Raw genomic sequence first — 12558 nt, 5'->3', positions numbered from 1 at the left:
AAAATTCCCACACCCACTCTTTGTCTGGGTCTCTCTATCTTTGGTTTTATCTCTTTCGCTAGAAGATTAGCCAGCAATCTCAACACTCTCTCTCGTCATCCGTCTGTCTCTCTCTCTCTTAGTCTCTTTGTCTTTGATTCTATCTCTTTTTACCCAAACCCTTACTTCCTTTCTCTCATCTAGAAACTCTCCAACTCTCACAAATATCTCTGAGTCCAACCCTAAAATAGCAATGTTGTATATGCACCCCTTATCTTTCGTCTATCAATGAGCATGACTTGGAGAAGTGATTTTTTTTCTTTCTATATATATATATATATATCTGAATTTTGTTTTTTCTGAGTTTCAGGTTTCGATTTTTCCTTGATTTTGGTACAAATTTGTCCGTTTGAGTCATGAAAAAAGGTAAATTAAAACTTTTAATTCAGTTCGCAGCTTCATTTTCTTTAATTTTGTTAATTGTTAATTGGTTTTACATGTGTTGTTCTGTTTTTCATTTAAGAGGTCTATTGACTCTTTCTATTGCTATAGGCCACAAAAGATGTCAAGAACAAGGTACTGATAAATATTGTGTTGGTGAAAGAATGTTGGATGGTCAATAATTTTGATTGTCCTAACTTTTTTTCGATGCCATTGTTTTCTTTAATCGAATATGCAAGATGAAGCTGTAGAACTCTAGTAGATAATGGTAAATTGGTGTATGAACGACTGACAAATGAAGCATGCGAGATGGTTGGGATATCTCTTTATAAGTTATATTTTATGATTTGAGTGCTGTTGTATTTTAGTTTTCATTTTGGCTGCTGTCATGTTATATTATAATGTTTAGCCCTATTTTGCATTCTTAGTTGATATGCTGGTTAGACTAGTAAACAACTTTTTTCTCTTTGTCAAAAGGTTTTGCATGAATCTGCAAGGATCTCTCAATATGGGAGGAGACTATATTATTCTCCTTTCTTTTTATCTTACACGGTAATGCACTTAAAAGACTTTTATAGACTTGTCTCTCTTACACTAGCACATGTTCTCTTACACTAACAGTATGTGAGTTATTTTCTGGAATGCTATAATATTGTTGTTTTGTTGATCGATACAAGTTAGTGACATGAGGAGCACTCTGTGATTACCATGTTGTTTCTTCTCTTGTTCTTCTATTCTATGTGTACTCTTTTATTATTATTTAACTAGTTTTGTTGCCTCAGTTCTTTATTTGATCCATTTTGTCATGTTTTAGGTATGTTATTAAACTCCTAATCGTTTTTTTTACCTCATAAAGATCAATTTGTGATTATCATAATTTAAATCTGAAGTTTAAGTTTGAAATAACATTGAAATAAGAAGCCACTTTCTGTTATGTGTAAAATTTAGTTCAATCACCTATGTCTTTATTTCAATTAAGGCATGTATTATGTTTTTTTGATTCCTCATAATATTTTTTTTTCCATCTAAAAGAATATTTATATGTTTTTAATTTAAGATCATAACTATTTGTATGTAGGTGTGCTTGAATCATGAGATAAGGTTTTGCATTTCAAGAAAGCCATATTTACATACAAGTCACAAGAAAACATGAAAACTACATTCAAACACCTTATTCGGTTGGAAGTGGGCTTCGAGGACTATTGATAAAGGATATATCTTAGGATTGTAATGAGTTTTGGAATTTGTTACATTGGTCTTTTACTAATAATAATATATATTATTTTTCGGGCAACAATTTCTCATTGAAATTTTTTAAAAAAATTTCTTTTACAAAATATTCGTACATTCTGATGACTTTTTACTCTTGATAATTGCTATAAATGTAGTCGGAAAAACATTTTTTTCGACACACTTCCATGTTGGAAATGCAAAATTCCGACAAATTATATTGATCACAAATAGTAATTTAGGATCAGAAATATTATTTTCGACAAATAGCCATTGGTCAAAAATATATTATCACAAAACAAAAGATCTCAATAAAAAATTATTTTCTATAGCTGCATATGTATTTGCGACCAGAGCTATGGTTGGAAATGAATTTGTATCGTTTTTTGAAAATTCATTTTCGACAGAAATTTAAGCAATATCAACGAAACATGGGCGTCGGAAAAACATTATTTTCCACGGAGTGGTAAAAAAAAACTATTTGCAACTAGCGTTTTTCCGATGACTTCAGACGGCAATTTGCCGTCGAAAAAGAGTATTTCTGACGGCAAAACGCCTTTTCCGACCATAAATCGCCCTTGCTAAAGGCATTCTATTTTGTAGTAGGTTTTGGTCCGATACAGTAAGAACTGCTTACTTATGTCATGATATGAGATAAAAGTTAGGAATCCACTTATGTAATAGAGTCGATCCCCTAAGGTATTGAGCAGCGGTGTAGCATCATATCCCAAAGATGGTAAGTCTTTTCCTTCTTATGAAGAAATGCCTTTTTCAAAGATTCTATATAAATTTATATATGAAACCGAGATAGTTACCTTTCACAAAATTCGAATAATAGTGAAAATGCTTATGCTTTATTTTTCTAAAGGTGGGAGAAAAGATAAAACTGATTAAAAAAAGAAAAGAATGGAAAGCAGACAAAGCAAGGCCTTGAAGAAACAAGAAGGGAGAGACCCAGCATATATCAAGCATGATAGATAAACCATGCATATAGTTGGTTCTACAGTTGAATGGATATATTCTCTACATTAAAAATACATGATAGATGAACCAAGCATATAGTTGCCAATAATTGTGGCCTTTTGGTTCTAGCCTTTGAGATTTTATTTTAGATGAATTTGTTTGTATCATATAGTTGTCTGTCTTGATGTACTTTGCTAGAAGCAACATCATTCCCTGAGCTTGGGAAATTATTTTTACTCCCATTCCCATATTTCTCTAATGAAGGAATCCTACCTTTTGACAAATAAATAAAAAATAAAAGAAGAGGCAACATAAAAGTTTTCATTTGCATTTCAATATCAAAAGTTGAAAAACATCAATCATTTGCAGGATTTCACCCCATGATCTATCCAAAATATGTCCAAAATCACCCCATATCTATCCAAAATATGTCCAAAAAACTAGTGTCGAATTGTGAAGCTGTACATGACTAAGGCTTAGTTTGGTATTGCTTAACTTAAAAAAAAAAAGCAGCTTTGAAAAGAAGTTTTGGAGATTTGAGTGTTTGGTAAAACCAATTCAACCTGCTTATTTTATAAGTTGCTGTCATTCAAAGCTAAAAAACAGAAGCAGCTCACAACCTGCTTCTAAAAACTGCTGCGCGGAGAAGCATGCGGAGGGTTTAATGAAATTTTCATATTGCCCATATTGCCCTTATTTGTTTCAAACAATTACAGGCTTTTATCCTCGTTATCCCGGTTCGAGCCTCTCAGTAGTTGTTCCTCTTGGATTTTTTTGTAGTTGTTTTGTTCTCTCTGCAACGTGCTCACCTCATCCTCTCTCTGCAACTTTTTCCCTTCCTCAATCCCTCAAAGCTACCAACTCAACCCAAAACCCCACCAACCCAGCTTCCTATTTTACAAACCTAGAAGATCTGCGACTTGGAAGGGAATGAAGATATGCAACTTTGATGGGGAAAATAAAGAGAGATCGGAAGGGAGAGAGAGACAAGGATAGAGAACTAGGGAGAGAAAGCAAAATCAAAATTGCAGATGCTCGACTTCATGGCGTATATATAGATATACTTCCACAAACACGAATTTGTATGAAATCACAACAAAAACAAGTTTTGAATATTTTGGATGAGGAAGATGACGAAAGAAAAAAAAAGGGGGGGGGGGGGGTGGGAAGGAGAGAAGAGGGAGAGGAAAAAAAAATTGGGGCCCGTGAAGGAAGAAGAAAAGAGAAAGCAGAGGACGGAGAAAGAAGAAAAAAAGGGGAATGGAGCCTGAAAGGAAGAAGAAAGGAAGAAACAGAGGAAAAAAAAATTGGGGCCCGTGAAGGAAGAAGAAAAGAGAAAGAGAAAGAAAAAAAAAGGGGAATGGGCCTGGAAAGGAAGAAACAAAAGGGAGAAAAAACTATTGTAACTGAAAAAAAGGAGAAAAAACTATACATTTTTTATTTTTTATGATAATTTTAGGTTTAAAAAAAAAATTCATTATGGTGCCCTTTATTGTCATTATACACTCTCACAGCACTTCTATAAAAAAGTTTACCAAACATTATAAGACTGCTTTTTATACTCACATCACTTTTACAAATATAAATTACCAAACACTTTGCTGCTTCACTTCACAGCTGTTTATTTTCACAGCACAGCAGAAGCAGTTTTTTTTAAAAGCACAGCAATACCAAACTAAGCCTAAACAACTTGCAACCCAAACCTGCCTAGAGTGAAATAACCAAAAAAAAAAAAAAAATCAACCCCCAAGTTCATAACAAAATAAGCAACCCAATCTTGTCCTAATCCAACTCCCATTCTTCATCATGGGTGAAAAAATGGGTCCTTCACAAAGTGCTTCCTTTGTAAAGATGCTTGTGACTTCTTTCTCTGCCTTTGATGTCCCCTAGATTTGGTACAGTAGGTGCACTTATTGAAGCTTCACCTTGTTGTGTGGGAACCAAGCATTGGGAGCTATCACCTTGCTTCTTTCTCTGCCTAGTTTGATATGCTCATGGATTTGGAACACTAGGTGCACTTGTTGAAGCTTTAGTTTATTGTGAGGGAACCAAGCTTTGGGAACCATCTCCTTGCTTCTTTTCCTAAACTGCCTTGTATGTTGGCCATTATGTTCATATGTATTGGCACTCTTTCTTACCTGAAAAATAAGAATTTCCAACCATAGGTCAAATTGAAAAGTCTAAAAATAGGAACGTACCTTAACTATAGGTCAAAATAAGAGCTTACAGGAAGCTTTGCTTTTGCTAATTTCTTCTTGGGAGGCTTTAAGAAAGGGTTTTTAGATTCTTGAGAAGGGTAAAAATTGAGTAAATACAATCGAGGAGCTTACAATTTATATATATAAAAAATTAGTTTTGCAGCACAGTAAGAAAGACCCTTCATCATACCTTACAACCTCTTCGATTATGTCCTTCTCCCCCACAATTGCCACATTTTAGTGGAATTCCGTACTTTGGCAGCTTGTATAGATTCTTTGGCTTCTTAGGTTCATTAGCAGCTTTATTCCTTGCTTTCTTAGGTCTACCAAGCTGCTTGTGGTATTTGGGAGGCTTCAATGGAGGTAGCCTAGTTTTCACTCATTGATCTTGGCTCGGCATTGGCATAACCATAGATTCATAAGATTTCATGAAAGTTTCTTTCTTGTACGAATCAGTCATATAGTCCTCAGGGGCTCCATGATGCCTACTAATGGCAGCACAAGTATGTTCATAGGGTAGCCTAGTCAAATCCCAACCTCTAAATGAACAAGAGTGGGCATTTAAATCAACAACAAGTGTCCTCCCACTTTAGTGCATTACCTGGAATATGTTGATTCCAGCAACCCTAAGAATGTACCACTGACCCTTTCCTTTCCTTTTTTCTAAAATACCTCTAATCCTTTGCCCCACTTGTTCATGCCACTTGTCACATCTAACCTCTCTTGTAGCCATCGATAGCATAATGTACAACCTAATTCTTTTTAAGAGCATCCACAGTGGGGGGGGGGGGGGGGTGTAAATTCGGGGGTGTAAAGCCACTTTTACATCCCCTTTACACCTTCGGGGGGTGTAAATTCGTTTTTTGCTCCAATGGGAAACGATGTAAATCTAAAGATGTATAATTCGTTTTTGTGTTAAATTTTTATTTTGTGTTAACTTTATGAAATTAATTTTTTTTGTAGTAGGTTAATTTTATTTTTTCAAACAAATAGACCTAAAAATATTTAAATTCGGAGAAGATATGATTTCATCCAAAAAGAATCGTTGGATTGTGAAGTACATTTAATCTGAACCGTTGGTATATTATCACATTTTTGCAGACAATTCAACATCCATTTTTGTTTCTGATTTGCACACAATTCAAGATACGACATGATATAATTTGATCTCATCTTCAACCGTTGGATCGGATTTCTCTTATCTTCATCTCAACCCTTGGATCAGATTCTCTTTTCTTCATCTCACCCCTTTGATTCTCATATAAGATATCATTGATTTCCTATAAATATCTTCACTTCATCAAACCTATCTCTACCTTTACTTCATCAAGAACATCCATCGTATCTTTTGTTCTTTCTTCTTCCTCCACAACCCCCCCCCCCCCCTCCCCCCTAAAAAAAAAACAATAGAATGAGCAACCAACACTTGTTTGACACCGATTCCGACGACGAAATTATGGAGGAGATGTTCGTAGAATGGGAGATATCACAGAAAAAGAATGCAGAGAAGGCAACACATGGTGGATCGTCATCAAGAAGGAGGTATGTACCAAGAGAACGAGAAGCTGGCCATATGCGCCTTATGAAAGATTATTTTTGTGTCACTCCTGTGTATAATGCAGATAAGTTCCGGAGGAGATTTCGCATGAGGCCTTCCTTGTTCAACCGAATCCTAGAACAAGTCATGAACTACGACACTTACTTCCAACAACGACGAGATGCTTGTGGAAATCTCGGTTTGTCCACCCATCAAAAGTTAACAGCTGCCTTACGTATGATTGGGTATGGAACACCTGCCGATCAAATCGACGAGAACCTAAGAATTGCGGAAACCACATCTATTGAGACTTTGAAGAGATTCTGTCATACAATCCATGCAATATACGGCAGCGAGTACCTTCGATCACCGACACCAGCTGACCTTGCAAGGCTCTTGAGAAAGGGGCAAAAGCGCGGTTTTCCGGGCATGCTTGGGAGCTTGGACTGCATGCATTAGGAATGGAAAAATTGTCCAACTGCTCACCATGGAGCTTATGTGGGCCACCATGGTCGTCCAACTATTATTCTTGAGGCTGTAGCTTCATATGACACATGGATTTGGCATTCTTATTTTGGAATGCCCGGTTCACACAATGACCTTAATGTGCTTTACTCGTCACCCCTTTTTGTGCAGGTACTTGAGGGGCGTGCACCAAATGTTCAATTTATTGTCAATGGTACCGAATACAACCAGGGATATTATCTTGCTGATGGGATATACCCCAAATGGTCAAATATTGTTCAAACAGTTTCTCAACCCCAGGGTCGGAAGAAAAAACTTTTTTCAAGGAAACAAGAGGCGTATCGCAAGGACGTGGAACGAGCATTTGGTATCCTTCAAGCACGATTTGCTATCCTTAGGGGCCCTGCTCGCTTTTGGCATCAAGAAGATCTTCAGCGAATCATGAATGCTTGCATCATTTTGCATAATATTCCCGCTACGTCCTTTTTCTAGCTCAACCTCGATAAAATCTGCCATTACATTTTATTTCTTAAACATAAAGTACAACATAAACGTAAAACTCATTCTTGATCAAACCCGGGAGGGGGGTCAGGACGATACACATCCTCATCCAACTCCAAAGCTCGAGAAGCTTGACATGACTTCATAATTTTTTTTTTGCTGGTATTTCCAATACGCCTTTCTATCTGGAGTCATATCCTTTGTTTCTACCAACATGACTTTATACTCATCCATTGTTTCACGTCTTGAATTGAACGATGAGAGTGCAGAGTTGTATTTAACACTGCTTTCACTATCTGCAGTGCCTTTTTGTTTGGCAATTTTAGCAGCCTTCCTTCCTATTGCCCTCTTTTGTGGCCGTGGGATTTCACTGTTGTACTGGGTCTCAGGAACACTCTCACCAAGCTCATCAGAATCTAAGTCAACGTCAAGGTTCAGAGACATAGTGGCCGGTGGGGACATGTCAACATCTACGGTTGACCACTTGATTGCATTCTTCAGAACTGCAAAACAATGTTCCAAACGAAATGGAGGGCCGTTCTCATGGTACAAAGTTTTTGCTAGGTCCACCTATAGAATGATAAAATAAATTTAAAATTAGTGAATCAAAAATACAACATTTAGAGATTAATAACAAAATAGATTTACCTTGTTCAGCTCACTGGATCCACTTTTATTTTTCCTATCCGCTTCAACGAGACACTCCCAATACTTCTGACATCGTGGCCGAATGAAATTCCATCGGCATTTGAGGCTGTTAGAAGTTCGATTGGAGAGGCACAATTCAAAGAATTGTTTCTGAATCCTAGCCCAAAATGCATTAGCTTGTTGGGAGTTTCCAATAATTGGATCTTCACTAATTGCTAGGTATGCATGGCATAGAGCAACATCTTCCTCAGTGGAAAAGTTTGGCAATTTAGCTCTTTTTGAACCCTCTCCAATTCTACTCATTTTGATGATCACAAAAGATAGGAAAGCGCAATAATAATAAATAAATAAAAACCAAATGTTTGAGAGTAGGAAGAATTGTGATTTTATGAACAAAGAGGTGGGTATATATAGAACATCTGAATTTTTCTTGGCCTTGGACCTGCTGATTTCAGATGCATGAAAAATTAAAGCTGCTGCCTTGAACTGTTGGCATGTTTTTGAAAATTCAAAGGCGTTTGCTGTACATCTATTAAAGCTGCTGATTCTTTAAAAAAAAAGCTGTTGATTCTTCACAAAAAAAAAAGCTGTTGATTCAAAAAAACAAAAAAAAGCTGCTGCCTGGCCAGATTCTTCATATAAAAAAACAAGCTGTTGCCTGGCCAGATTCTTCATATAAAAAAAAAAAGATGCTGCCTGCCTGATTCTTCATAAAAAACAAAACTGATGGCTGTTGCAAAGCTGCTGCCTGCTTGATTCTTCATTAAAAAAAAGCTGATGGCTGTTGCAAAGCTGCTGGCTGCTGATTCTTCATAAAAAAAATAGTTGCTGCTCCGCATGTGAATTTTTTTTCCAGCAATTACTGTAGCCGCGTGGGTCCCAGCCTTTTATGCTGACTTTTCTTCATTTTTCATCTCTTTTCTCGGGTGGGTCCCGGCTGCAAATGATGTAAAAATGGATGCAAATATACATTTTATTTTGCATCTCCATGGAGGTGATGTAAATATACAACCCTTTACATCTCCCCATTGGAGATGATTCCGGTGGCTCGGGGTGTATATTTAACATACACCCCCCCCCCCCCCCCAACTGTGGATGCTCTAACATAGCCAAAATTGGCTTGTCTCTTGCATTCAATATGCTTCTGTTGAAAGCCTCACATAAGTTATTCATAAGAATGTCACACTTGGAAGAGGTTTTGAAATATGCCCTACTCCAATTCCTAGGATCTTTTTCTGTTAACCAATTGTGGGCAGCTCCAAACATGTTCAACATCTTATTCATCTCTTCATTAAACTAAGGCACTATTGTGGTCCTTGTAATGGATTCCATTTGCTGCTTCAATGCAAGGCCTTTATGCTCCATCATAAAGTTTGCAAGCAAATGCTTTAAGCAGTGCCTATGCTCAGCATTAGGGAATAAAGCATGTATAGCATCAATGAGACCCTTTTGCTTGTCAGACATGAAGACATAACCATTATTGTTGGAAATATTCAAATCAGCAGCCAGAATTTCCAAAAACCACATCCAAGTATTGAAACTCTCAACTTCTACAACAACATATGCAATTGGATACATTCCGTTGTTTGCATCAATCCCAATTGCAGACAACAATTTCCCTCGATGAGGCCCTTTTATATGTCAACCATCTAAACATATTACACGCCTGCAACCTTCCAAAAAGCATTTCTTGCATGCACCAAGACATGTGTACAACCTCTGAAACTGCGGTCTATTACCATCTAATTCAAACTTAATGAGCACAGTGCTTCCAACATTTCTATTCCTTAACTCATTAGAGTAATCCCACAAAGATTCATACTGTTCAGTGTAATTTCCCTATACAATATCCATTGCTAAAGCCCTTGCTCAATACACAGTTGCTCTGGAAGGGGTGTAACCATAATCCAAGTGCACTTACTCTGCAAATGACGATGCAGTCCTATTTGGATTCATCCTTAATTGCCCAACATACCTTTCAGCTAACCACTTAGCAATCACATGTATATATTCTTACGACCATGACTACATGCATGTTCAAATCTACATGTTTTCACTTGCAAGTATGTGCTTCTATTTACCTTGGATGCATACACAATAAGTGGACATGGACTTTCACACACAACCCTTATTTTGTCTGAATCATTCTTCGTAAATTTCAACTCCCTTTCCTAATTGACGGAATGTCTCATCAAAACTTTTCGAAACAATGCAACAGTAGGAAACTTTAACCCAAGTGTGAATATTGGGTTCTCCATGTCAATTTCAGACCTAAAATCCAAACTCTTTGGCATTCTTTTCATCTTCCTTCTTGCTTCAGCTAAAGCTTCATCTTCATCTGAAGATGTATTTTAGCCTGTAAGTGCAACCTCATCCTCTCCAGTGACATCTTTGTCATTATCTTCTTCAGCATTTGGATCTATATCAACAATGTTATCATCAACATAACCATCAAACCAGATATCATCCTTTGTATAATCAATAGTGTTAGCTTCCTCATCTTCAAACTGTGCATAATCATTTTGCACAAAGTCTAGATCAATTGCATCCTTATCCTTAAAGGTAGAACTCTCACCAACCTCTTACACAATCACATCATCTTGCTCTAGCACATGCACATCATCTTGCTCTTGCACATGCACATCATCTTGCTCTTGCACAGGCACCTCACCAAGCTCTTGCACATTCACATCATCAAACCCTTGCACATGCACATCACCAAGCTTTTGCAATTGTTCCTCTAATTATGTCTATTCATTTGAAGTTTCAACCTCATGATTCAAATAAAACACAATAACCCTCTTATTTCTCTTAGGAACTATACGCATAAATCCTAATAGGCTATCATCACATCCTATGTGAACAGCTTTCCTAATACGTGCAACAATACCATAGAATTCCGCACCGTCTTTATATCTCAAATCCTTAGCCATCGCTCATATCTCTAACATTGACATGTAGTTAGCCTCACAATAATCAAACCAACTTATAGAACCATCAAAGTAAGACCACTGACTTTCACTTGACCCTTTTTGCACAAGCTTACCTCCATGGAACATCTTAAATGTGATCAGATCATCACCATCTTCATCTGTCAATTTCAGCGCAGCAAATGTCCCATTAATAACTAGTCAATGCACTTAATGTTCTATTCAATTGAATATAGACAAATTCACAACCTAATTCATCCCGCAAAAACCATGATTATTTAACCCATACACTAACAAACTCATATAACAATAGACAACACAAGGACCACCCAACCAGGACCACACGGTTCTCACATACTAGCACACATGAAGGAGAAAGAGACATAAAGAAGATAGGTTCGGCCAAAAAAAGACATATTCAACCAAAAAAGGACATAAACAAGACATAGACATATAGTAGAGAAAGCATAAAGAAGAGACAAGAATGGGACCACTTACACACGAGTTGAGAACCTCCAGCTTCTCTAAGCACAGTCATTTTTGCACCACTTCTCTATGCACCCTTAAATTCCAACACCAACCAATATTCAATGATTTCTTACCGAATTGAAATATTCGCACCACTTCACTGTTGCTAGATAGAACTTTACACTCACTGTTGCTAGATAGAACTTTACACACACAGAAAAGCGATTCCTAAACCCTATTCAAAGATGCGCTACCTAAAATCCAAAACCTTCATTGAAGATTCCTTTGGCTTGAACAGCTAAGCCATTCGATTTCTTCACTTTCCCAAATCTGAAATTTTCGAAATCCTAACCCAGTATGACATACTATCTCATGGGTCCCACCAATAGCCACCTTGGATACCAATTTCTGATCAATTTTTGCCACTTGTATGAAATTACTCGAGTACCCTTGCCACATCAACTAAGATAACGATTTTTTGTTGAATATTCACAGCACGGGGCAACCTTAGTAACGGAATGGAAGTTAAGGGAGTAGTTTGAGCCATTACAAAAGTCAGGGGGCAATCTGAGACACTTTGTAAACCATAGGGGGTATTTGAACAAAGGAGCCTATACTTTAAACACTTCAATAAAATCGTCCTTATATGTTCATGTATACAAAGGTATCTTTTGATTTTAACCTTCAATTAGTGTAAATATTTCAAAGATTTGACGGAGACAACGGTGGCCTTTCCACACCTTAAACCGTGTGTCCATTTTGTCAAAACCGGATAATACCACACACATGATCACATTAAAATTTTCTTGTAAAAAATTTTGAACTGAGTAAGCACTATTATGGCCATGTGCTACTTCATGGTTTCATAAATATTTACAAGAGAAACACCCAAAAAACTCTTGTTAGAAGCAACACCACTTCTTATATTTATATAGGTAAGGTTACTCATGATATATTCCTATTATTGAGGACATGAAAAACAATCATACCTCACTAAGAGTTTAATAAACTTATCCTCTTTATCATAGCACTATGCAATGAGCATCCTGGAATAGGGTATATAAATTTATTCAATGCTTATTCAATTCATTTATTAGTAACTTGTTATTACCCATTTAACTTTGGTTTAGTGATGTTCTAGGCAAAGTTGGGTTACCATTATTGGTGATTTAAGTAAAGGATATCAACCCCATTCCAC

General features: G+C 36.7%; 2 protein-coding genes across 2 annotated transcripts; one reads left to right on the top strand and one right to left on the bottom strand.

Moving 5' to 3' along the window:
• The first annotated feature begins 6222 nt into the window (after nucleotides 1–6222).
• On the top strand, nucleotides 6223–7305 carry LOC148293959 (uncharacterized). Its single transcript, XM_088254666.1, has 2 exons — nucleotides 6223–6775; nucleotides 6989–7305. The coding sequence occupies exons 1-2, from the start codon at nucleotides 6223–6225 to the stop codon at nucleotides 7303–7305; spliced, it is 870 nt and encodes a 289-aa protein (XP_088110792.1).
• Nucleotides 7306–7419: 114 nt separating this feature from the next.
• On the bottom strand, nucleotides 7420–8265 carry LOC148293958 (uncharacterized). The gene is made up of 2 exons (XM_088254665.1): nucleotides 7963–8265; nucleotides 7420–7884 (listed from the first exon to the last, which is right to left on the bottom strand). The coding sequence occupies exons 1-2, from the start codon at nucleotides 8263–8265 to the stop codon at nucleotides 7420–7422; spliced, it is 768 nt and encodes a 255-aa protein (XP_088110791.1).
• Between the last annotated feature and the right edge of the window lie 4293 nt (nucleotides 8266–12558).

The sequence above is a fragment of the Prunus avium genome, chromosome 6 (genome assembly GCF_965620075.1).
Source record: "Prunus avium chromosome 6, drPruAviu1.hap1.1, whole genome shotgun sequence".
NCBI lineage: Eukaryota > Viridiplantae > Streptophyta > Magnoliopsida > Rosales > Rosaceae > Prunus > Prunus avium.
The sequence above is the reverse complement of the archived record's forward strand: the minus strand, read 5'-3'. Positions and strand labels throughout refer to the sequence as shown.